We start from the raw sequence: 26,240 nt of genomic DNA, 5'->3' as shown, positions 1-26,240 counted from the left end.
TCTATGGTGTCTGTAAGTGCTCCTTTTATTGCATTTGGGGTGAGGTTTTATGTTATTTATGTGGGGCCAAGGTCATCAGTAGGAGTGGTCAAAGGGGAGGATGTGGCTAAAAAGACTGCAGAGGTCATGGTTCCCACTGCTCTCCAGTTTCTGGCCCTCTATGAAGGTGTCTTCTGTTTTTCTTCGTGGCCTGGGAGAGACTGGTATGTTTCTTTCCGTCTCAGGGCAGGTGCTGTGTGGTGTTTGCCGTGTTGGAGGGTGAAGTGAGAACTCAGGAGGCTTAGGTTTCTCCTCCCAGGCTCTCTCTGTGTCTCCTCATCTGCTCCTTCAGCTTCTGGATCTTGAGCACCAGGGCTTGGGCTTCCCAGGCCCCCTCTTGCCCTTCCAGCAGGGCCTGGTACAGCTCCAGCTGCTGCTCCAGCAGCTCCTCAGCCTGGGCCAGCTCAGCTGTGCGGCGGCCAGGACCCTGGGGGAGGGGCGTGAGGAAGAAGCATCAGCTAGGGCAAGGGGCTGAGGTTTGCTGGGAGTTGGGAATTCGACCTCTCCAGTTTTAGACGCCGTTAGTGTAAGGGTAGCTTTCTGTCTTAGGCGAAGGAGGGACAGATAGAGATCACTGGCCCGGGGGATATGATTGGACTCAGGAGGAAGGAAAGGACTGCCTGCCCCTCCCCCTTCAGAAATAATTAACTTAGATGAGGGGAAATTCCTGCTCAAGGACTTGCTGGACTGCAGGGAGGGGGGTGCTGGGAGTGTGAGCCCTAAGGTGGGGGGGCGGGGGGGATGCTGGGAAGCTGAGAACTGGGAATAAGCACCAAACTCCAGGCATCTGGGTTAGTATCTGCTCTGTAGGCCTGTGGTACAGGGTGAGGTTGAAGGGACCCCACCGGGACAAATCTCCCCTCATGCCTTCCACCCTCACTGCCACTTACCGTGTTGGGGGACCTCAGCTTCCCACTGCCTGTGGAGCTGGTCTGCTCTTTTGTGCTTGTCTTGGGGCTCTGGGAGCAGCACCTTTGGGATCCCTGAGGCACCAGGGGCCAGGAAGGCAGGAGGAGGCGGCAGCAACATCGGGAGAGCCTGAGCAGGAGGACCATGGCGGGTGAAGCAGGGAGCTGTCTGAGCTGCCCAGGAACTGGCTTGTACCGGGTCTTGGCCTTGGCCTCGCTTCATTGCCTGGCCCTGCCCCTGCCCCTGCCCTCCTCCCTCCCAACCTGACGCTAGACAGACTCCTGTTCCCAACATGAAAATGTTCTTGCCAGTTTAGGCAGAATGGCCTTTAGGACACACGCCCAGCCTACCACGTCTTGTCTTTATTCCTCTCCATTATGTAAGGTAGAATTATAGTCAAACCTTGGTTCTTGAATGTCTCCCATCTGGAACAATTCATTTCTTGACCAAGTTCACAAAAAAATGTCTGTTGAACAAGCTTGGGTTTTCTGCTGGACAACTCATATGCTGATACAATGTGATGAAAGGCCTCCCTCAGGCCACAAAGGAGAGAATGTGCCAGTATGAGTCAGTATGCCACTAACATCTCAGGAAATTGTGCTGTGAATATTTTTGTGGGTTTTTTTTACTTTTGTTGCTGGCGAAATGGATTAGCACAATTTTAAAACAAAGGCCATCAAGAATGCTAATGTTGCTAAGTATGTGAAAGAAACTGATCACAGGCAATTGAAGTAGAAAAACTGCTATTGATTTGGTTAAATGAAAGCAGTTAGCAGGTGACAGCATTTTGGAGGCAGTGATATGTGAAAAAGCGAAGATACATGCTGACCTGAGACATCCCTGGAATGAGTGCTGAAAGTGATTCATTAAGGTTAGTAGGGGGTGGTTCAATAAATTTAAGAAAATAGTTTGTTTATAGACTAAGTATGTTAGATGCATATATAAGAGGTTAAAACGGAATCATTTGGGGATCTGGAACTAATTCAATTTACATTATTTCTAATAGAAATAATGATTTGGTTTTTAAACAAATAGCTTCTCAAACAGCCTTCCAGAAGGAATTAAGTTTGAGAACCAAGGTTCCACTGTGTATCACTGGTTTTGTGGAGGAGGAAAGTGGCTCAGAGGGTTTCTTCAGCACTCATTTGTCTAGCAAGTATCTGTTGGTTCCCGCTGTGGGCCAGATGTGCTCAAGGCTCCACAGCTGGAGGGTTCCCACCCAGGTCTACCTGACTTGAAAACAACTACCCATTGACCTGGCTCTGGTATTGATTTTCCTTTAATTTCCTTTCCTCTTGCTGGCCCAGTATGACCTTTCTTTCCCTGTTGTGCATTGCATGTTGTGGGGTTTGCCTTTGGTAGGTCTGCACTGCGGCGACCACTTTTACCCTTGGCTCCTGACAGCATGACTGTACAGATTTCAAGCATTGTTGGACCAGTGAGATCTCCCTTCACATCTGCACTAGATCAAAAGCCTTGTCCACACATTGAGTGTGAGCCTGGTGGCTCCGCAGTAGGCTTCCTGAGGTGTGTCGAGAGTGTTGTTCTGTTGGAGGGCACAGCCACATCCCTCTGGGCAGAGGTTGCTCAGAGAATGGATGGGTCATCTAGGAAAAGGCAGAAAAACATGCTTCAGAAGGCAAGATTGCTGGAGAGTAGATGGCTGCAAACCAGCTTTGGGACATCACACTAAATTCAGAGGTGGTCTGCCATGTGTAGGGGTCCAGGAACCAGCGGCTGACCTTCCAGGAGGTCAGAGGTTCTCCAACCTGGGGGCTGAAGTACCTTTAGATGAGGTCAAGGACCTCATAATTTCTATTAGCCTACATGTGTCCCACTTTTTGGTAGAAAAAGAACCATGAACTGAAAAATTTGGAGTTTTCCCTCATGTCTCTTGGTGATAGAGTTATGCGTGACTCACATTTGAATAGCAGTGTATGCATGGCTTAAAGTCTTAATTATTGGAACATAAGAGGCCCACACTACTGTTGTTAGAGTGACGGGGAACTATCCAATATAAGGTTACACAACCCACAAGAAATGAACATTGAAACTAAACACATTTATAAATTAAAAGCAAGATGAGCAGCTATTAAAACATGAAATTCCTGGAAGACAAGCTAAATGATGCTCTAATAAAGTATGCTTCCTGAAAACTAGACATTACAACAATCCAAGTTTTTTATTTTAGGGTATGAACTCTAAAATGGACGAACCTCCAGTAATTTATAGTCAGTAGTCCTACACCGTAAGTTGAAAGAGTGGATTTTGGCTTTGCTCTTCTGTGAGAGCTAAAGAAAGGACTGGCATTTGAGTAGTTCTACTGGATGAGCTGTGGATCCATCATCATGGAAATGAAGGAATAAAAAATATGTAAACTGGATTACCTAATTTTATGTTGCTATGTATATTTATTTACTTTTTGTTACTGAGTTGTTTTTTAAATCCTTATCCGAGGACATTTTTCCATTGCTTTTCAGAGACAGTGGAGGGGGCGGGAGAGAGAGAGACACCGATGTGAGAGACACATCAACTGGTTGTCTCCTGTATGTGCCCCGACTGGGGCTGGGGATCGAGCCTGCAACCGAGGTATGTGTCCTTGGCTGGAATCGAACCAGGGACCCTTCTGCTGCTCCAACCACAAAGCCAAACCGGCCAGGGTCTGAGTATTAATCAAATGAGAGTTCTGGCCTGGCCTCTGCAGGAGGAGCCTGCCTTCAGCCAGGGGCAGGCAGGGGATTATGGGAAGTATGCACAAGTGCAGGGCTCCCTGAGGCCAGTGTACTGATGGTGCCTTCAATGTTGCATCCTACCTGGCAGGTTGGCAGAACCATTTGTGCCTTCATGTGAAACTTGTGGAGATGGTTACTTAGGAATATTGAAGTCCATCCATTACATTAATTCCAGAGCTAACTACGTATCAGAGACCCTGCTGGGCACTTATTCTTGTCACAGTTGACCATGGTAACCTTTCAAGAAAGCTTTCTCAATTTCATTTTTTTTTTTTTACATGTAGATGTCCAGTTGCTCCAGCACCATTTGTTGAAAAGATTACTGTTTCTCCATTGTATGGCCTTTACTTCCGCTCCAAAAGTCAGTTGACTGTTGGCCTGGCCAGTGTGGCTCAGCTGGTGAGTGTCATCCCGTGCACCAAAAGGTCGCTGGTTGGATTCCTGGTCAGGACACATGCCCAGGTTGCAGGCTTGATCCCTAGTAGGGGGCGTGCAGGAGGCAGCCAATAGATGTTTCTCTCTCTCTCCCCATCCCTTCTCTCTCTCTAAAATCAATAAAAACATTTTTTAGCCCAGCCAGGCGTGGCTCAGCGGTTGAGCCTCGACCTGCGATCCAGGCGATTGGGGTTCGATTCCCGGTCAGTGCACATGCCCGGTTGCGGGCTCAATCAATGACTCTCTCATCATTGGTGTTTCTATCTCTCCCTCTCCTGTCCTCTCTCTGATATCAATGAAGATATATTTTTAAAAAACCACAAAAACATTTTTTTAAAAAATCGGTTGACTATTTTTGTGGGTCTATTTCTGGGTTCTCTATTCTCTTCTGATCTGTCAGTTCTTTGACCGATACCACATTGTATTTTTGTTGTTGTTAATCCTCACCAGAGGATATTTTTTCCATTAATTTTTAGAGAGAATGGAAGGGAGGCGGCGGGGGGGTTGGGGAGAGAAACATCCATGTGAGTGAGACACATCAATTGGTTGCCTCCTGCACACACCCCAACTGGGTCCAGGGATCGAACCTGCAACCTAGGTACGTACCCTTGACCAGGAATTGAACCCAAGACCCTTGCACTCTAAGCACTGAGTCAAACCGGCCAGGGCACCACACTGTCTTTATTACTGTAGCTTAATAGTAAGTCTTGATGTCAGTCCTCCAACTTTGTTCTTCTGCAGTGTACTGGCTATTGTGGCTCTTTTGCCTCTCCATATAAACTTTAGAATCAATTTGTCAATATCCATAAAATAACGTGCTGGGATTTTTAAAAAATTGAGATAGAGTGAGAGAGATGCAGATGCATCAGTTGGTTGCCTCCTGCATGTGCCCCTACTGGAGATCGAACCCACTGCCTTTTTGGTATATGGGACAATGCTCCAACCACTGGAGCCACACTGGCCAGGGGCAGCCTGCTGGGATTTTGATTAGAGTTGTGTTGAATCTATAGATCAAGTTGGGAAGGACTGACACCTTGACAATATTGACTCTTCCTATCCACTAGCATGGAACGTCTATTTAGTTCTTTAATTTGTTTCATTAGGGTTTTATAGTTTTCCTCATAGAGAGCTTGTAAAAATTTTATTAGATTTGTACCTAAGTATTTCATTTTGGGGAGGATGCTAATGTAAGTGGTATTGTGGGGAGTTTTTTTGTGTGTTTTTTAAAAATTATTTTTATTGATTTCAAAGAGAGGAAGGGAGAGGGAGAGAGAGATAGGAACACCAATGATGAGAGAGTCACTGATCAGCTGCCTCCTGCACGCCCCCCACTGGGGATCGAGCCCGAAACCAGGGCATGTGCCTTGGCCGGGAATCAAACCGAGATGATCCGGATCCTAGGCCGATGCCCAACCTCTGAGTCGCGCTGGCTGGGCGTATTGTGTGTTCTTTCAATCCTCACCCAATGATATTTTTTCCATTGCTTTACAGAGAGCATGGAAGGGAGAGGGAGAGAGAGAGATTGATTGCCCCCGTCACGAGCCCCGACCAGGGCTGGGGATCGAGCCTGCAACTGAAGTATGTGCCCTTGACCGTAATCAAACCCAGGACCCTTCCGTCTGCAGGCTGACGCTCTATCCACTGAGCCAAACCTGCCAGGGCAATGGTATTGTGTTTTTAATTTGAACTTCCACTTGTTCATTGCTGGTATATAGAAAAATGATTGACTTGTATATTAACCATGTATCCTGCAACCTTGCTATGATTGTTTGTTGTGAGTTTCATGAGGTTTTTTTTGTTGTTATTAGTTCTTTGGATTTTCTACAGTCATGTCATCTGCCAACAGAGACAGCGTTATTTCCTCCTTCCCAATCTATGCCTTTTACTTCCTTTTGTTTGTTGGTTTGTTTTGTTTTTCTGTTTTACTGCACTAGCTAGGACCTCCAGTATGATGTTGAAAAGAAGTGGGAGAGGGGACATCCTTGCCTTGTTCCTGATCTTGGCAGGAAAGCTTCTAGTTTCTCACTATTGAGTATGTTAGCTATGTGTGTGTGTATTTTATAGATGTTCTTTATCAAGTTGAGAAAGTTCCTTTATTCCTAATTTGCTAAGAGTTTTTATAATGAATAGGTGCTAGATTTTGTCAAGTACTTTTTCTGCATCTGTTGATATGAACATGTGGTTTTTCCCTTTTAGCCTATTCATGTGGTGGATCACATTAATTGATTTTCAAATGTTCACCTGGCCTTGCACACCTGCAATTAATCCCACTTGGTTGTGGGGATAGTTCCTTTTATACATTATGGATTGGATTTGCTATTTCGTTGAGGATTTTTGCACCTATGTTCATGAGAGATTCAGGTCTGTAGTTTTCTTGTAATGTCTGTCAGGTTGTGGTATTAGGATAATGTTGGCCTCATAGAATGAAGAGGAAGTATTCCCTCTCCTATGTTCCACAGGAGATTGTAGCGAACCGGTGTAATTTCTTCCCTAAATGCTTGGTAGAATTCACCCATGAACCTTTCTGAGCTGGGTGCTTTCTGTTTTGGAATGTTACTAATTATTGATTCAATTTCTTTTATAAATATGGGTCTATTTTTTTGGTCTATTTCATTTCACTTTAAAAAATTATTTTTGAGTAATGTTAGATTTACAGAAGAGTTGCAAAGCTAGAAAACAGAATTCCTGTACAGCCTTCACTCAGCTTCCCTTAATGTTAACCTCTAACAAAATCAAGTTAAGATGAAGAAACTCAGCAGCTTAACACTGGTACAACACTATTAGCTGATCTACAGGCTTTATTTGGATTTCACCAGGTTTTCCACTGCTTTTCTCCTTCTGGTCCAGGATCACCTCCTGGCCCCTTAGTGCATTAAGTTGTCCTGCCTTGTGGTCATCTCTGATCTGTGGGACTTCTTTACCCATTTTTATGACCTTAAAAGTTCTGAAGACTACCACTGTAAAATAGTTGACCTCTGAACAACACGGGGGTTAGGGGCACCAATCTCCCTGCACAGTCGAAAATCTGTAAATAACTTTTGACTTGCCCAAAACTTAAGTACTAGTAGCCTATGGTAGACCAGATCCCTTACCAATAACCAACAGTTGATTAATGTAGTTTGGATGTTATATGTATTACATACTGTATTCTTAATATAAAGTAGCTAAAAGAAAATGTTATTAAAATCATAAAGAAGAAAAAGGCATTTACAGTACTGTATGTATTTATTACAATATGCTGTGTAGAAGTGGGCCTGCACAGTTCAAACCCATGTGGTCAGCTGTGGTAACTTTACAGTTAGTAGTAATTTTTCACTTTCCATATTCTGTTTTTTGGAAGCAAGTTGCCAAGTCTAGCCTATGTTCAAGGGGAGGAATTAAGCTCCACCTCCTGGAAGGGGGTTCTCTTCATACATAACTTGCAAATCTAGACGGAAGATTTGCCCTCACTCCCTCTTTTAAAAAGGTCCCCATCATGTACACGAACCTGAACTCATGGGTACGTACTTTGTGTTTTGGGTTATAATCTAGCACCATTGTCCTTTGCTGCTGCACTGTCCTAGCTGTGGTCTCGGGCCGCTCTTGCAGGATAGCTCCGGGGCCCTTCCACATGCTCCACATTTGGCAGGCACACTTCCTTTCTGGCATTCCAAGACGTTCCAGGCTCATCTTGTATTTGTTATGTCTTACTCTGGAATCAGCTATTTTTCTAAGGAGTCCTGGTCCCTTTACTGGAGAATGATATTTCGAGACCGAGGTCTGGGCTCATTTCACTTTTCTAAAGAGGACACACAGGTCCTGAGAGCTGCCTAAGCTCCCACGGGCAGGCAGGTGGCTCTCACGTCAGCACTACCTTAGCGCTTGTTCAGGGCAGCCTTTCATACCCAGCGCACCATGCCAGTCCTCCACGCACACCTTGATTTCTTAATGCTTCTGTTGTTCCAGTCTGCAGGGCTCAGACATTAATAATTATATTCCCTAATATTTGGAGACTGTTAAAAGCAATAATTTCACGTTTCAGTAACAAGTTTCACTTATGAAACTGACCAGAATAGGTGGAGGAATCGCTCATTTTTTCTTTCATGTGGGACATTTCTCTGTTCCTGATGCTCTTGCCCTGGGCCTGGGGGAAGGGTGGCTCCCTTGGACTATGAGAGGAGAAGGACAGTGTGGGAACACCTTTCTCCAGCACCTTCCCCCTCCCCAACCCCTGGCCCAGGAGCCCTTCCTTCCCTCAGCCTCAGCTTGAGCCCAGCCTCTCACCGAGAGCCCGCTGCTCAGTGCGAAGTGAGCCTTCCTGCCACTGGAGGGCAGAGGAGAGAGGTCAAGCCCAGACGAAGGAGGTGAGAGCGGGAAGGACTTCCCAATGAGGGGGGTGTGAGAGGTCAGAGTGACTGAGGACATGCCTGGCCTCTTCATTTAGGAGGGAATGGAGGGGCCTTGGGTATGGATGCAATCCACCCCCACCTTCACCCCTGTGTCTGGCAGCACCTCCCTCAGGCCACAATGAGGGCCCTTCAGGCCCAGGTGCCCCACCAGGCAGGTGTGTCTCAGCTCCTCCCTAGGGAGGACCCCCGCAGCTGTCTATCGCTGACGTGTCTCATCCCCCAGGTTCTGTCCCCCTCGGTCCTGAGTCCACTCGGCAATTTCCCTTCCTGCAGCCTGTTGCTGGCAGGTGAAGAGACCAGCGCTCGGCCCCTCATGGTGTGACTGCTCTCACTGTCCTACTTCAGGCCCCACAACCTGGGAACACTGGGCCCAGAGGAGCCACAGCAGGGGAACAGTGTGGGCTCCCCACCTCCACTTCTCCCACCTTATGTCCTCCCTCACCCCTCCCTGCCCTGCTCCAGGACTTCGGAGAGCCAGAGCAGGAAGGAGAGACCGCGGACCCCCACTCCCTGCGCCCCGTCTAGTCCCACTGCCATTTTACCGCCTGCCCCGGGCAGAGTTCTGGGCACGTGCAAAGGGCAGCCCAGGAATGTCCTTCCTTCAAATATATGCATGGCTCCACTTCTCAACTGCTTCAAGTATGCACAAATGTCACCCCAATGGGGCCCATCTGACCACCTTAGTTAAGAGTGCCATGTGGGGCTCAGGCCAGCATTGTGAAGTAAACGCTGTGCTTGCCTCCCATGACCACATCAAAGTTACAACTGAATTACAGAGCCACTGACCTGGAGAACCACCTGAAGACTACCTGACCAGAAGTCCTGTAACTGAGGGCATAGAGAAGGAGCCACGTGGAGACAGTAGGAGGGGGGGATGTGAAATGGGCTCGCCCCACACCCACTCGTGGCGGTTGAGAATCGAGAGGGATGCCTCAGCTGCAGAGGTTCCCCCAGAAGAGCAAGGGCTCCCAGCCCCACTCTAGGCTCCCCAGCCTGGAGCATCACTGCTAGGAAGAGGAGCCCCCACAACGTCTGGCTGTGAAAATCAGCAGGGGTTGCATTGGACTGGGTGAGACAGAGGGCTGCTGGCGTCCCGGGCACTCCTCTTAAAGGGCCAGCGCAGCCCGGCCGGTGTGGTGCAGCGGTTAAGCGTCAACTATGATCTAGGAGCTCACGGTTCAAGTCCCGGTCAGGGCACATGCCCAGGTTGCGGGCTGGATCCCCAGAAGGCCTCAGTGCAGGAGGCAGCTGATCAATGACTCTCTCACTGATGTTTCTCTCTTTCCTTCTCCCTCTCCCTTCCTCTCTTTGAAAATCAATACAGACATATTTAAAAAAATAAAGGGTCAGTGCAGACTCACTCGGGCATTCACCCTGGGCTCCGGAGGAAGGTTGGCGGGTCAGGGGATGCCAGAAACACAGGGAGAAGCTGAGTTGTGTGGCTTTAGGTACGAGGGCTGGAGGGATAGCTGCCCCTTTCCCGTGTTGGGCCTGCCCACCCCACAGCCAAACATGAATCTGGTGAATACCACTTGTCCCACCTCGGTGACTCCCTGAGATGCACCTCATCCAACTCATGTACCACCTGAGACTCTTTCTGGAGCTGAGCCTTACAGGCAGGCAGCCAGCAGGCAGCAGCAGGATTCGGGGTGCCCTGTGCCTTTGCTGACTTGCTCCAAGTCTGAGCCTGGGGGAAGCTGGTTTCAGTTCACAGCGCGGCCTCTCCCATGTGCCTCAAGGCCCAGCACAGGTAGCTACAAACCTGGATCACTTTGTAGCTCCTACCAGGTAGTGTTTAGTCCTGGCCTGCACTGCAGCCCCCCCCCCCCCATGAGGCCCCAGAACCAAAGCACCCAGTGGTCAGCTTCAGGCCACAACAGAGTACCATTCTATTAGCTCCACAAGCAGAACATCCAATGGGTAGTTTTGGCAGCACCGGGCCCTGCTGGGGTGAATCCTGCTTTGTGGGGTCAGCCCCCACACCACAGCTCATATGTTGTGGTTGTGGCAAGTACTCACAGCCAGTCAGCCTGAGGGTCAGCCCCATCCACAGACATGCCAACAGCAATCAAGGCTCAACTACAACAGGAGGGCACACACAACCTACACAAGGGACACTTCCAGAGCACCTGACCAGGGTGACCAGGAGGCTGCCACTGGACCCCACATGAGGCCACCCTGCCAAGACTGGGAGACATAGAAGATCTACCTAATACATAGAAACAAACACTGAGAGGCAGCCAAAATGAGAGATAAAGAAACATGTTCCAATTGAAAGAGCAGAACAAAAGTCCAGAAACAAAACTAAATGGAATGGAGGCAAGCAAACCACCAGATACAAAGTTCAAAACACTGGTTATAAGGACACTCAAGGAACTTAGTGAGACCTTCAACACAGAGATGGGAAAAATAAAAAAGGACATGGAAATCATTTTAAAATCCAGTCATAAAGAATACAATAACTGAAATAAAGAAACACATTAGATGGAATCAAGAGCACAACAGATGAAACGGAGAATCAAGTCAGCAATTTAGAAGACAAGGTACCGGAACACACCCAATTGAAACAACAAAAATACCAAAAAATGAGGAGCGTTTAGGGACCCCTGGGACAACTTCAGGCGTACCAAGACCTGCATCATAGGGAGGTTAGAAGGAGAAGAGAGAGCAAGGCACTGAAAACCTATTTTAAAAAATAATGACTGAAAACTTCCCTAACCTAGTGAAGGAAATGGACATAGAGGTCCAGTAATGATAGAGTCCCAAACAAGAGGAACCCAAAGAGGCCTGCACCAAGACACATCATAGTTAAAATGGCAATGGTTAAAGACAAAGAGAGAATCTTAAAAGCAGCAAGAGAAAGGCAGTTATCTACCTTCAAGGTCTATCCATGTTGTTGCAAATGTAAAATTTTTGTTCTTTTTTATGGCCAAGTAATATTCCATTATATAGATGCACTACTTCTTTATCCATTACCATTTTGGTTAGAGAAGGTGCTTGACATGGTTTCTGATATGTGCACGCCCTCTGGAAGCAGGTGCCCGGCTGCCACAGCCCAGCCAAGTGGAGAAATAGGTGGAAGGTGCCCTAGGCCACCTAGTTAACAGCCCCAGTGAGCTCCCAGCTGACAGCCTGCACCAGTTCCAGCTCCATCAGGGGCCCTCTTGAATGTTTTGGACCAGTCAGGCCTCTAATGACTGCAGCCCTAGCCATGTCACACGGAGCAGAAGAGCTGCCCACTGAGCCCGGTCAACCCACAGAATGGGAGAATATAAAGGTCGTTTTACTGTGAGACTGTCTCCTCCCAGCGACAGGTAACAGGAACATAAACCATACAGTTCGCCAATGTTTGTGTGTTCTCATTAATGTCTGCTTTCCTGTCAGACTGTAAACATTAGGAGAGCGGGATTAGGTTTCCACAGATGAATTTTGAGGGGACATTCAGTCTAGAGCACCCTCAGGGGCGTGGGTTAGCTGTCAGGGTAGAAATGAGATTTGGGGCTGAGGCTGCGGAGTTCTTAGTTCAGGGATTGGGGGTAGCAGAGAGCAGGGCCCGAGTGTGTGGGTCACCGCAGAGGAGAAGTAGGTTCCCAGAGTCCTCAGGCAGCGAGCTGGGTCCTATTGCTGAGATCTTTGCCACCCACAGGGGTGTGCAGCCCACACCCCATGTTCAGCACCTGGTGCTGAGGGGCCCTGTGGCCTGGCCCAAGGGCTTGTCCTATCAGAGGGGAGGAAGGGACAACTGAAGGCCCTGACAACCTGCTGCTTGGGGCTGGCTCAGACATGGCAGGGAGGTACTGGCATAGTTAGTAGGACCCTGGAAACCCCAGGAATTTGGGACCAGGGCTGATCCCTACAGGGGCAGCACAGCCCTTTGCTGATTATGACCCAGAGGGCCCCCTCCAGACACAAGCAGGGGTCCCCATGGCCAGCCCTCCCCATGCTGCTCGCCTCCGAGGCCCCTTCCTCTCTCCCCCAAGAAGCCTCTACCTAAGAGGCGCTTGCTTCCCCCCATCCGCCTTCCTGGGGAGCCTCCTCTGCCCAGACCTGCCACTCCTGCCCGCCCCAGCCCATGCTCCACGCCGGGCTGATCCCCAGGTGGACGGTGCCCTAGCTCCAGAGGCAGTAGCAGGAACAAGTGAAAGGGACTTGGCCCGGCCGGGCGTGGCTCAGCGGTTGAGCGCCCACCTAGGATCCAGGGATCGGGGTTCGATTCCCTGTCAGGGCACATGCCCGGGTTGCGGGCTGCAGCCGATCAATGACTCTCATCATTGATGTTTCTGTCTGTCTCCTTCTCCTTTCCTCTCTCTGAAATCAATAAAGATATATATATTTTAAAAACCACAACAAACAAACAAGTGAAAGGGACTTGGGTGTCCAAGGTCCATCCCGGAGGCTAGGGGCACCTAGTCTGTGGGGTCCACCCTGGACATGAGAACCAGCTGTTGCGGCGGGGAGACCTCGCTCTGCCCTGAGGCAGAGTCCATGGTGACTCAATGGGGAGGAAACATCTATGTCGGTGTGGATTTGGGGGGACACTTTGCACCCGAACCCAACACAAGACAAGGGCCCCTCTCGCGTTCAAAGTCCTGTTCTGGCGCTGGGAGCAGGGGGAGAGCCCAGCGGCCGGAGGGGAGCGCGGCTCGTCCTCAGCCCTGCGGCCACACGGGGGCGCCGCCGCGCTGCACGTGGGCGGAGGCGGCTGACCGAAGGCTGGGCACCGGCGGGGGCGCGGAGCTGCCGGGCGGCGCGGGGCTCCACGGGCACCGAGGTCGGGGCGGGCGGGGGCCGGGAGGAGCCGCAGGAGCGGCGCCGCCTCTGCGGTTTCCACCTCCGCTCGGCGACCCCTCCAGCCCCCGTGACGGCGCCTGAAAGTAACATTTTCCTCCGCCGTTTTCAGCAGGGCTCCTTGATAGCGCAACAATGTAACGTTCGTATAAGTTTTCTCGGGAAGGACACAAGAAAGACTGGTAACATGCTCACCGCTGGCCGGGAGCCGGGTGCCCGGGGGCTGGGGGCGCGGAACGCTCCCACTTCGGCTCCTTGGAATGTCCCGAGTGGGCTTTTCAAAATACGTCCCACCTGCGAGCCCCCTTCCAGTTAAGGCCCCGCCGACACAGGTCCTCCCCGGTTCACACCTCGGAGCCGGTGCCGCTGCCCGGGGCCTGGAAACCTGGCACCCGGGCGGCACCTCCCCCCGACAGTCTCCCCAGTGTCCTCGCTGACAAGCCCACCCTGCGTGGCCTTGCCCGCACCTCGCCCCCTCTCACCCCACCTGCTTTGCTTTTGCTCACACCCAGTTCACTAACACATTTTAAATGTGTTACTGCCTGTCCTTCCTTGAGATCATAAGCTTTCTGAGGACAAGGGCAGGGATTTGGTTTTCACAGCTGCATTTCCATCGCCCTGGAAGGGCCTGGTTGTTGACTTTAAAACATCTGTTGAGTGAATGACTGAATGACTGAGTGCACACTCACACTGCCTCACGCTGAGGCGGACACTGCGCCCACAGGGACCCCCCAACATTCCCACACACACACATTCCATAGGCATGCACACTGACACACACCAACACACGCTCTCACACACACTGACACTCATACACATACACATCGATACAAACATTCGCACACACACGCACATTGACACACACTGAAAGACACACACACGCTTAAAGCCTAATTTTCATTCAACATTATGCTGTGAACATTTTCCATGCCACTATGCATTATTATTTAAAAATTTTTCTCCAAATTATTGTGAAAAATTCCAAAGATACCTAAAGTTTGAAAAAATAACACAATGGTCACCCTAGATTTAATCATTTTAATATTCTCTCATATTTTCTTTATGTAATATATTTCTATAATTTTTTTAAAAGCCATTTTTTAATTTTTAAAAAAACACATGTTTATTGACTTGAGAGAGAGGAAGGCAAAGGGGAGAAAGAGAAACATTGATGGGAGAGAATCAACATCAATCGATGGGCTGCCTCCTGCATGTCCACTACTGGGAATCGAGCCCACGACTGGGCATATGCCCTGACCCGGGATTGAACCGGTGACCTCTTGGTGCACAGGGTGGCTCTCAACCACTGAAGCACACCAGTCCAGCTGTTTCTATAATTTTAGCTAAAATATTTGAAAATCACCTGCCAACATTATGACCCTCACCCCTAAACATTTCAGTATTCATCTCTTAAAAAATAACCTTTTTCTTCAATGTTATTACACTGAATAACTATAATTTCCTAATATTATAAAATGTCAACATGATATAAAAATGTCTATATTACCTTGTAAATGTCTTTCACTTGAGAAGAGCAGCGCTCAGGAGCCCTTGTACCATCGCTCAGGTTCCTATTCCCTCCCAGCAACCCCTCTCTCCATCTCCTTGATGGCAACACCATGGAAAACTGAAACGTAGAAACATTTTTTTCTACTCCCTATTTCTATTTTTTTAAACTCAGTTTTTGAAATAAGATCGTCTCTTATTTGGAAACATCTCAACATCTACATAGTCTCCCACAGTGTGGATAGGCGCCTTGGGACTACTGGGGCTAAATGCACAGCTCCCCTGGGCCTCTGTCCCCTCAGCAGGACAGAAGGGGGGCCTGGTGCCAGGGTCCCACCTCCAACAGCAGGTGCCACACTGAGACCTGGTGTGAGCGCAGTGCCCCACCTCGGGGTCAAGTGAACGCACACCCGTCACTAAGACCCTCTTCTCCCCCAGGCCCTGGGGGGTCAAGAAAGGCTCCACACACGAACTCAGACCTGACCAGCCAAACCCCCTCATCCCATTGACAGCCCAAGCGAGAGCCCCGCCTGCCCCTCACACTCACCACCATCTGCCCCGGGTCCACCACCGGCCCCATTCTGTCCTTGTCGCTGCTTGTCTGTCACCCCTAACGTCCTGCAAGCCCATCCCCACAGGCTCCGCACACCCCTCCTCTACTCTGGACACCTTCCCCCTGCCCCCCAGTTCTCAGGCGAGGGTCAGCCAAACCGGCAGTGCTCCCCCAGAGTGTGCCTGCACCTTGCAGCCCTGACAGAGCCTGGTCTCCCGAGGACGCGCTCCCGCTGAATCCTCCCATGGCGTGTCTCCTCTCCCACCGACCTGTGCCACTGGGCCCTCAGCTGCTTTGGCCTTTCCCCTCCCTCCTCCCTAACATCCCCTAGTTGGTCCTCAGACTGGAGTCCCCACTCCCTCATTGCAGGCATTCCCTGTGGACCCCTCGCCATCCCCCTGTTCCTTTTAGCTCCCGGCTCCCTGTCACCTCCCCAGAGTGCCACCTCCTTGACCCCCGGTGGTTTCAGCACAATCAGGTGTGGAAGGCAGAACAGTGGTCCCCAAAGTTGTCCTGCCGGATCCTTGGATCCCGTGAGCAGTTTCCTTAAATAGCAACGGGACTTGGGTGATGTATTAAGGTTCAGGACCTTGGACAGGGAGACACTGTGGGTTAGTGAGTGGACCAAAGGGGCAGAGAAACCCTCAAAGCGGAGGCTCCTCAGGCTGGGGGCAGAGACGCTGCGGGGGGGTGGGGGGGTGCTGTGGGGCCACGTTCCAGGACGAAGTCTCCCACTAGGAGCTCAGGGTGGCTCCAGCTGACAACCAGCAAGGAAGTGGGGGCCTCAGTCCCCACCTGCAGGAAGCTGAATTCAAACCACCAAGCGAGTGGGCTCCGAGTGGGCATTTCCCGAGCCCGGCGGGGAGCCGAGACTGCCCGGCCTTCCCCTGTCCAGGAGGACCTGCGGGACGTGGGCCCTGCACCGCCGGAGATAACAAATGGCCGTGGTCACAGCCCCTCGGCTGGTGGTGACTTCACGGCAGCGGAGAGGATGCTCCGGCCCTGTGCTCACCCCCTGGACTCCCCTCCCGGTGACCTTCTGGGGCCCTCCCTGCGCCCAGGCCCTGTCTGTCCCAGACCTTGTCATGGCCATAACCCTGCCTCCACGGCCTGCACTTCACGCCTCCCACGCTTCCCGCACCCTGCCCGCCGCCTCCCCCTCCTCACCCGGGCCTGAACTCTGGACACACGGGTGGGATTATTGGAACATGTGTTGTAACGTAATCCTGCAAACCATTCACCACACATGCGCCTGTGCCCAGGCCCGAGTCCACCCTGCGCTCCATCAACCCCAACAACCCTTTGAGCTGCTGGGATCCCAGTGTGTTATCCTCCATCCATCCTGTCCCTCACGCCTCGATGTGCCCCCTCCCTCCTCCTAAAGGCCATCGCGCATCATTTCAACCCTCCCCTTGGCTCTCCCTGCTTTGCCACCTTCCTTGGAAAAACTGCACAGCCGGCGGAGTGTGCCTCTGCCTGTGTGGCACCTGCCCCACGCAGCCAGGCCGCAGACCACAGGCCCGGCCGCCGCCCTCAGCCCGTCCCCCACCCTCTGCTAAACCTCCACCCTCCCTCCCCATCTGCTACTGCCAGGGCCTTTGTTTCCGCTTCACTGAGAAAACGGAACACATCAGAAAACAACTTTTACAGGTTTCCAACAGCATCTGCTTGGAGACCTTCTCCACAGCTCAGCTGTCCACCTCCCAGCCAGAGCCAGTCCCGCTGGGGCTCGAGGTCTCATCCCCTCTCGTCTACTTAGAGCCGCTGGGCCAGCAGTTCTTCCCTTTTTCTCTCCTTTATCATTAATTTTTCTCTCTCAACTAGATGAGTGTGGACACCAAGAGAATGCACACCCAGACCTCAGGGAGAGAAAGCACGTTGACCGGTGGTCCCAGCCGTGACAGTCTGGATTCAACGCCATGCTGCGCTGAGGCCACACATCCCATGGGCTTATCTGGCCAGTGGCTGAGAACAGCAGGGAAACTATGTAAGGCAGGACCTTTGCTCCTCTGAAGGCTCACTTAGGCTCCCGGCTCCCTGACCCCCTCTCTGGACTTTCCTTACTCTGCCCCGGGTCTAGGGTACTTAGCCAACCCTCCTTCTTTCTCTCCTACATTTGGATTCAGACTTGCACTGAGATTTGATGGCTCCCCAAGCCTTCCTGGCTCCCTCCCCATTTTCTCTCACAGGTATTTCCTCTACTAATATCCTGCATATTTATTACTGGATTAGTGTCTGCTCCTCACAGTGGTGTCAGGAGTGGTTCCAGGACACAGGCAAAGAGATGGGGATTTGGGACTAGCTCACCCACTGCCTGTAGAGCAGGACGTTGTCCAGGTTGGTGGGTAGAGCATGTGGTGGCAGCTGAACTGCTAGATGTCACTGGTGGTGACCTGAGAAAATGTCCTGGTTTGGGGGATTGCTGTGGAAAGTGTGATGATAGAAGCACTTATAAATAATAAGAATGGGGCAGCAGGATGGTCGCTGCAAGCTGGGCAGGATAACGGGAATCTGAGAATTGTTAACAAATCACTACTGGTGAGTGTGAGCCTCTGCAGCAGTTTATGGAGAGGCCTTTATCTCATGCACAGGAGGGAAGGTAGAGTTGAATGGCTGCTGAACTCTTAATTCTGAGGGTCATAGCACTCTAGAAATGATTGGACTCTCAGCCACGCCAGGCCTGTCAGGTAAAAGTCAGGGCCTAAGATTCTGCAAACTGGAACAAGGTCATTCCGATGGATGCCTTCTGGACCTTCTGGGCCTGCCCTTCTCTGGTGATGTTTAGCTCATCCACTATGCTGGATGTTGCAGCAGTCTCACCTCTGTGCGTATCCCACTCAGTAGCTGCCCCCACCTCCTCTCCTTAGCCCAATAACTCAGGCTAAACCCCAGCATCACCCAGCAGGGGACATAGTGGAGTTAATAAGGGGGAAAGAGGCTTCACCTACAACTAATTGCAAGAACTTAGCCAGCACGTACACATAGGAGCTGAAGACACACTTTGAGGTTGAAATTTGAAGGTAGTTGTTTAAGGGGCCAGGATGTCAGGTGGGTAAGCAAAGTTGATTGGCTTGGGGATACTTTCCCAAGGCATGGGTTTATCAAGTACGAGGCAGTTTCACTGCGGGGTGGCTCTATGTAGACTAGAAAAAAAGCAATGTCCAACTTTCAATAAAGCAGGTATGACTTAGTTGCCTTGGTAGCTGGGATAAAGAGCCTGAGGGAAGTTGGTATGTGAAGTGCAGATATTATATAAGGCCACAGGGTCATGTTCCACACGGGGACCCAGAGGACACCCTTTTCACAAAAGGTGTCAGGATTGTGCTGGTGAGAGTGTTGGCATCACCAGGAAGGTGGGTGGTGTTGTGTCTGAAGGCCGGGGATGCTGGTAGGAAAGTGGTTATAGAGTTGGGCTCATTAATATCGGTGGGAAGGGTATGACCCTGAAGAATTTGAGTGGTGGCAGTTAATCCTTAGAATTCAGGAGGCCACAGTGAGTATGGCAACTCTGGAGGAGTTGCCTAGAGAGCTTGACTTGCAGGGAGTTGTAGATCAGGCTAGTACAGCTTGGTGTCCCAAGGGTCCAACCCTAGGATAGTTGATGTTGCGGGCTAGTCAACATGGCTGCTGCTTAACACCTACAATTTTAAAAAGCAAGAACTGAGGAGGAGGAGACTGAGGGTTGTTGCCCCCATAAAACATCATGATCCCTTTCTCAGTTGCCAGAACTGAGCCAATTTTCATATTCAAAGCCTCTGATTGAAGAGATGTTCATATCCCCAAGAGGAAGGAATTGGAGCACCATGAAAGTATATATTATGACAGTCTCCCCAGTCCTTGTGTGAAAGTGCCTAGAGCCATTTACTCCGGTGACTGTACACTGGAGAAAGGAGAACCACCTTAACTTTCAAGGCCTGTGAGACATTATGTTTACGTTGGGATCGGCATCCACAGCATCAGCCAAGCCCCCACTATTATAATGGGGATTTCAGAGGCCAGGTAATAAATAGAGTCCTGACCAAAGTCCAGCTCAAAAACAGACCACTTGCCTGGTTGGGTGTGGCTCAGCAGTTGAGCATAGACCTAGGATCTAGGAGATTGCGGTTCGATTCTCAGTCAGGGCACATGCCCAGGTTGCAGGCTTGATCCCCGGTTGTGGGGAGCCGTTGTGGCCCCAGGCACAGAGGGGCTGCTTGGGTGAGCTGCAGATGTGCTCCCCTGCTCCCTGACCCAGACCTTGAGGCACCAAGGCGATACTAATTTAGCTTGTGGCCATAAATTCCAGAAAGGCTTATTAGGAAGCTGGCCCTGGCCTGAAGGGTTAAGGGACAGTCAAGCCACATACCAAGCCAAGAACTCAATCCTCCCCAAAACTTCCCATTACAAGCTGAGATAAAGATAGTTACCAAGGTCTGAGCTCATGCAGGTGGCAGAGTGTTTACTCTGAAAGAGCATTCATGTGGCCTTGAAGGAATGTGGGGAGGGGTGCTATTCAGTAAAATCAACAGTGCCTGTATAAACTGAGCTGGGAAAATAAACTCGGGGCTGCAGCAGTCACGAGCTGCAGTCCTCCTGATCTCATCTTTTTTGTGTCTGTCCTTTCGCCATCCTCACCCCTTCCTCAGGACCGTTCAACTCTGCCGGCGGGCTCCGACACCCGGTCAGGAGTGTGGAGGAGGCAGCCAATCGATGACAGTTCTCTCATCATTGATATTCCTATCTCTCTCTCCCTTCCTCTCTCTGAAATCAATAAAGATATATTTTTTAAAACAAGAAAAATAAAAGGACTTTTCAGAACCACTTAGTACATAATTAGGTATATTAAATATCTCAAGTAATCTCTCCATTCCCTAAGCAGATAATTGGCATTGATATGTTTGGCAGTTTGAGCAACTCTCATATTGGGTCCCTGGTCTGTGGAGTAAGGGCTCTAACATATGGGAGGCCAAAGGGAAGCCTTTGAAACTGGTCCCACCCTGCTCAAATCAGAAACAGTACTGTGTCTCGGGGGGTGGATCTTATGGAAGTTAGACCCACCGTTAGGGACATGAGGATGCAGGGTGGTGTTGGTTTTGCTTATTACCTCCATTTAATTAAGCAATCTGTCTCTGTAGAATCCTGATGGGCCCTAATAATGAATGAGACCACTTTAGACTTAACCAAGCAGAGGTACTAAGTACAGCTGCTGTGCTGGTGTATGTACCACGGCTGGATCAGATTAATAAGGCCCAGGCATATGGCATGCAGCTTTAAATCTGGTGACTATATTCTTTTACATTCCAGTTGGAAAAGTGGATGTGGGATGATTTATAGTCATGTGGGACAAACCACAGTATTTACTTATAGTTTATCTCAGTGCCATTTAACTCTCCTGGGCTCTAAAAGATACTCTTTGGAGATCTGGCCCACCTGAACATCCCACAGAATATTATCAGTTCATTACATTGACAACATCACATTGATTGGATTGGATGAACAAGAGGTAGAAAGTGTGGTGGAGACCATAGTAAACAAAACATGCACCCCAAAATGTGGAATATAAAACTTACAAAGACTCAGGGTGTAGGAGAGGAGTTTAAGAAGATGGCAGAGTAGGATATGCCACGAAGCCTGTCTACACACCTAGACAATTGTACTGGCAAAATCTGTCTGATGTAACTATTTTGGGACTGTGGAGTCTATTACAAGGCATGTAACTCCCGTGGAATGGTTTGAACAATATGTCATAGTCCATTTGAGCTCTTTGTGTGGCAGAGGGTACCATCCACCACCCACCAGCCTATGGCAGGCAGCCATGCTCAAGTTCTTGGAGCAGCTTGCACAGTCTTCAGGAGCTAAGGTAGGCCATAAGGGCTCTGTGCTCTGACATGATTACTGACTGATTGCTGAGGTGTAGACACTGAGGCGGGACTACCACTAACACAGCCCTCACTGCCATTGTTCAAGCCCACCCTCTCTAGCTGAAGCAACTTTCAAGGAACTAAAAAGGCCAGAAATTTCCCCCTTCATTTTTCACTTTTTCCTCCCTTAAATGGGAGCCAGACATTTAACGACTAGAACATTAAAAAGCAACGGTAGAGAGACAGCAAGCTGGCGGCGTAGGTAACCACCATCCCCGCCACCTCCTGCAACCACATCAAAATCACAACTAAAATACAGAACCACCGTCACTCAGAGCCTCCTGAAATCTGGCTGGACAGAAGCCCCACAACCAGGGAGTGAAGAAGCACCGAGATGGTAGGAGGGGTGGGCGGGCGGATCGGGGCTGGATCGCAGAGATGCCGCCATGGGCCCACACCCGGTGCCGCGGTTTAAACCCAGAGGGACATTGCGGCAGAGGTTTCCCAGAAGAGGGAGGGGTCCCAGCCCCACATCAGGCCCCCCAGTCCAGGGTACCAGTCCCAGAAGAGAAGTCCCCATACCTTCGGGCTGTGAAACCAGCAGGGACTGTCCCTGAGGGTCGCGGAGGCTGCGGGAGCCCCAGGCTTTCCTCTTAAAGGGCCTGCACACGGACTCACTCAGACGCGCTCCCTCTGAGCCCCAGCGCCGGGCAGCAGCTGGAAAGGACCTGGGACACTTGGTGAGGAAATAACTTGCCTGAAATTGGGGCGAGAGGTGGAGGGGCAGCTTCCTCCCAGGCAGAAGGGCTGGCGGAGGCCATTGCTCCTTTGGCGAGCCCTCCCCCCACAGAGCCGGCACCTGACTCACACCTTTGGCCCCACCCCGAGATTCCCAGAGGGCCCGCCCCTCCCCACCTGCAAGCTCATCCAGGCCATTTCCAGTGGCTTTTCTGTGCAAGTGGCCTCTCGAGCCTCATGCTTAGGACTCTCCTAAAATCTCTCAAACAAGCAGCAGCTGGCCTCAGCATGCCCCATATATCTTGATAAGCGGCCCCAGGCATGGCACTAGTGGCAGCCTGCATAGGTTCCTAGCTTGGCCTCTCCTGGACACCTCCAAGCCCAGCACAAGTAGCTTGCATCTACAGTTTGCTGTGTAGCTCAGGGGGGTGGCCTTGGGCAAGGCACTGACACAGGCTGACTTTGCACCTCCTGGGAGGGCCCAGAGACAGTGCACCTGGTGATGATACTCAACCACGCTGGATTATAACCCTACCAAACCCACGAGTGACACACTCAAGGGGCGCACTTGGTGAACACCAAAGCTCCACTGAAGTAAGTCCTGCTCCACAGGGGTGTCTCCAGTACAGCAGCTCTTTGGCTGTAGTTGCAGCTGGTCCTCACAGCCGATTGGCCTGGGGGGCAATATCTCCCACTGACGCCAACAGCAACCAAAGCTCAACTACAACAGGATAGTGCACACAGCCCACACAGGGGAGCACCTACAAGGCCCAGCTCAGGTGACTGGGAAGGCTGAGCCACTGGACCCTATAGGACACCCACTACACAAAGCCACTCTACATAGTCCAGGAGACACAGAAGCTCTACCTAATACATAGAAACAAACACCTGGAAGCAGCCAAAATGTAGAGGCAAAGAAACATGTCACAAAGGAAAGAACAGAGGAAATCTCCAGAAAAGGAACTAAATGAAATGGAACCAAGCAAGCTACTAGATACAGAGTTCAAAACAATGGTTATAAGGATGCTCAAGGATATTAGTAAGACTATTAAGGAAACTAGTGAGATCATCAATGCCATAGTAAAGTACCAGTCAGAAATGAAGGCTACTTGAACTGAAATGAAGAATAATTTATGGGGAGTCAACAGTAGAGTAGAGGATGCTGAGACTCAAATCAGCAATTTGGAACATGAGGAAACAAAAAACACCCAACCAGTAGAGAAAAAAGGAAAAAAATCTAGAAATATGAAGACAGTGTAAAGAGTCTCTGGGACAACTTCAAGCATATCAATGTTCGCATTATGGGAAAATCAGAGGAGAAGAAAGAGAGCAAGAAATTGAAAACCTATTTGAAAAAATAATGACAGAAAACTTCCCCTACCTGGGGAAAGAAATAGACTTACAAGTCCAGGAAGCACAGAGAGTCCCAAACAAGAGGAACCCAAAGAGGCCCGCAGCAAGACACATCATAATTTAAATGCCAAAGGTTAAAGACAAAGAATCTTAAAAGCAGCAAGAAAAAAGCAATTAGTTACCTACAAGGGAGCACCCATACGACTGTCAGCTGATTTCTCAACAGAAACCTTGCAGGCCAGAAGGGAGTGGCAAGAAATTTCAAAGTGATGAAAAACATGGAACTACAACGAAGATGACTCTACCCAGCATAGCTATCACTTAGAACTGAAGGTCAGATAAAAAGCTTCTCAGACAAGGAAAAGCTAAAGGAGTTCATCACCACCAGACCAGCAGTACAGGAAATGTCGAAGGGTCTTCTTTAAGAGGAAGCTGATGAACAAAGAATCTGACAAACTAAATAGACCCAGAGACATTGACACATGCAACAGGTGATCATATTTCAGAGGAAAGAGGGAAGGAGGGTGGAGGGTGGGAAGAGGTTAACCAAAGAAGTTATATGCATATATGCATAACCCGTGGACACAGTCAATAATGGGGTGAAGGCCTGGGGAGGGGGTGGGAGCAAGGTGGAGGGGTCAATTGGGGGGAAAAATGGGACACCTGTAATACTTTCAACAATAAAGATAAATTTAAAAATAAATAAATAAAATAAAATAAAAGGAAGAACCAGGCTGTGCCGGGAGTTTTCTAAGATGGCCTGCAATAACCAATCTCTGGTTATTCACCTTCTCCCACACATCTGATCAAAAGCAACCCAGGTGCTACTGGGAAGGTGTTTGCATTTGTAATTAAGGTCTGCATCAGTTGAATTGAAAATGGGAATATCCTGGGTAATCCTGACCTAATCAGGTGAACCCTTCCAACACTATGTTCTTTCTGAGCAGAGATTCAAGAGGGATTCGATGTGAGGGAGGGCTTGAAAATGGCGGGGCCCACATGGCAAGAAATGCTGGGGGCCACAGGAGCTGGGAGCAGCATCCCATTGACCTCGAACAAGGAAATGGTGACCTCAGTGCTACAACTACAAGAAACTGAATTAGGCCAACATCTCTGTATAAGCACGGAGAAGGACCTCAGCTCTAGTTGCAAACACAGCCTTGTGAAGAGTGGGGCAGAACCCTCTGCAGGATGCCTGGACTTCTAACCTACAGAACTGTGAGCACATAAGTGGGTGTTGTTTTAAGCTGCTGTACTTGGTTTTATGTAGCAGTAGAAAACTAATACACAGGTTCAACTGAGCAACAGATAAGCACAAAACATTTTCTCCACTGGAATGAACTTAAGAACAGTCAGGTACACTGCTTACTAATATCTTTCCTAATTTTTGTTTTTGTATTTTTCATTTTGTGATTTTTATGTGATGCAATTAAACTTAATACAATTAGATCGTTCGTTCGTTCGTTCAACAAAAATTAATTTAATCCCCACTATGCTCCAGGAACAGCTTTAAATGCTGGAGATATAGCTCATGTGTCTTACATTCTAGAGGCTTCCCAGAGTGAGATGAGGGACACCAGAGTTTTATAAGTGAAGAAATGACACATCCTGACTCACATTAGCAGGATCATTGACGCCTGTGGGAAGAATCTCCATAGGTGCAGGGGTGGGGGGGCGCTGTTGCCACAATCAGAAGTGAGAGGGAATGGAGACAAAGTGGAGAAGGAGTGAGAGAGACAAAGGGCTGGAGAAGCAGAAAGTGAGGAAAAGAAGTGGCGGTAAAGGCTCTAAGGCAGGGGAACTCTCAGGTTTAACTTCACTGTTATATATATCAACAAATATCTACGGGCTTAGCAGGGTAATCTCTGCATCTACTATTTCCCACTTTCTGTGGGCTCCATAAAAACATTTGCCTCCTTATGTCAGTCAGGGCAAAGGAATAATAACAAATGCCCCAATAAAATATGTACAGCTTTTATGTGTAAATTCACCTACACGTGCAAAAATGCATGAGCCCTGGTGAAGGGCATTGGACTGCATCGAATACTTGCAACTTTGAAGTGATTGAAATTTGTAATTCTGTTGAAATATACTGTATTAATGACATTTCCTTATTTTCTGTATTCTTTTTTTAAAAATATGTTCTTATTGATTTTTTAGAGAGAGAGGAAGGGAGAGGGAGAGAGAGAGAAACATCAGTGATGAGAGTCATTGATCAGCTGCCTCCTGCAGTCCCCCTGCTGGGGATCAAGCCCGCAACCCTGGGTGAACCTGGGCATGTGCCCCGAAGGGAATCAATGCCCTGAACTCCTGGAGCGTGGGTCGATGCTCAGCCACTGAGCCACGCTGCCCAGGCACTTTTCTGTATTCTTGGTGCTCTGGCATTTGTGTCACTGTTAACCGGGCAGAGACCCCCCCCAGGACTAGCCAGTTCTTAGAGAGCGCGAGGGGCTCCCCGGAGCACGCTTTTCTTGAGCAGTCAAGAGCTTAGATTCTGAAGGACCTCCTCCCTCGGGCTCCCACACTCAGGGAGACGATGTTCACTGCTTTGCTCTAACGACCAGGGCGGTACCAGACAACTCGAGGCAACCCCACCACCCAGAGCCTGCGCCAATCCTAAAACGTTTCCCCAGCGCTGCTTCTCTCCGGGAAACTACAATTAAGGCTGCGAGCCACGCTGACTTCCCCTCCCGGCTCCCGACCAGCCTTGGTGCTCCCCGCGTGGCCCTGCGTGGTGCGCGGGCCCCTGCTCTTGGGAAACGTCATAAAACGATCTTCTTACCAGGGCATCGGCCTCTCCGGGCATCACTGAGTCGCCTTTGTAAATCAAGGCTCCGGCACAGACCACACTCAGTGACTACTGTGCTTCCTTACGCTTCTCTGGGCTGAGTCTATCTAGGGCTCGCACAAACTCGGCTCCAGAACGAAGATGGTTTTAAAATACAGAAACCTCGAGTCG

At 49.8% G+C, this 26,240-nt stretch overlaps 1 protein-coding gene across 2 annotated transcripts; it reads right to left on the bottom strand.

Moving 5' to 3' along the window:
• Position 1: 1 nt before the first annotated feature.
• Positions 2–26,239, bottom strand: MCCD1 (mitochondrial coiled-coil domain 1). Of its 2 annotated transcripts, XM_081141163.1 has the most exons (3): positions 26,064–26,239; positions 930–1,077; positions 4–466 (listed from the first exon to the last, which is right to left on the bottom strand). In XM_081141163.1, exons 1-3 carry the CDS (start codon positions 26,069–26,071, stop codon positions 281–283), a joined length of 342 nt encoding a protein of 113 aa, XP_080997289.1. In that variant the 5' UTR covers positions 26,072–26,239; the 3' UTR covers positions 4–280. The 2 variants fall into 2 exon arrangements, with proteins under 2 accessions (XP_080997288.1, XP_080997289.1); XM_081141162.1 differs by lacking the exon at positions 26,064–26,239 and having other exon boundaries at positions 2–466; positions 930–1,578.
• Position 26,240: the final 1 nt, after the last annotated feature.

The sequence above is a fragment of the Miniopterus schreibersii genome (assembly GCF_964146895.1).
Source record: "Miniopterus schreibersii genome assembly, chromosome: 6".
In the NCBI taxonomy this organism is placed as follows: domain Eukaryota; kingdom Metazoa; phylum Chordata; class Mammalia; order Chiroptera; family Miniopteridae; genus Miniopterus; species Miniopterus schreibersii.
This window is presented reverse-complemented; position numbering and strand designations above follow the sequence as displayed.

Coding starts and splice junctions, on each gene's coding strand:
- MCCD1 (XM_081141162.1), bottom strand. CDS start 1,094: ATGGTCCTCCTGCTCAGGCTCTCCCGATGTTGCTGCCGCCTCCTCCTG. Junction 467..929: donor AGCTGAGGTCCCCCAACACG/GTAAGTGGCAGT, acceptor CCCCTCCCCCAG/GGTCCTGGCCGCCGCACAGC.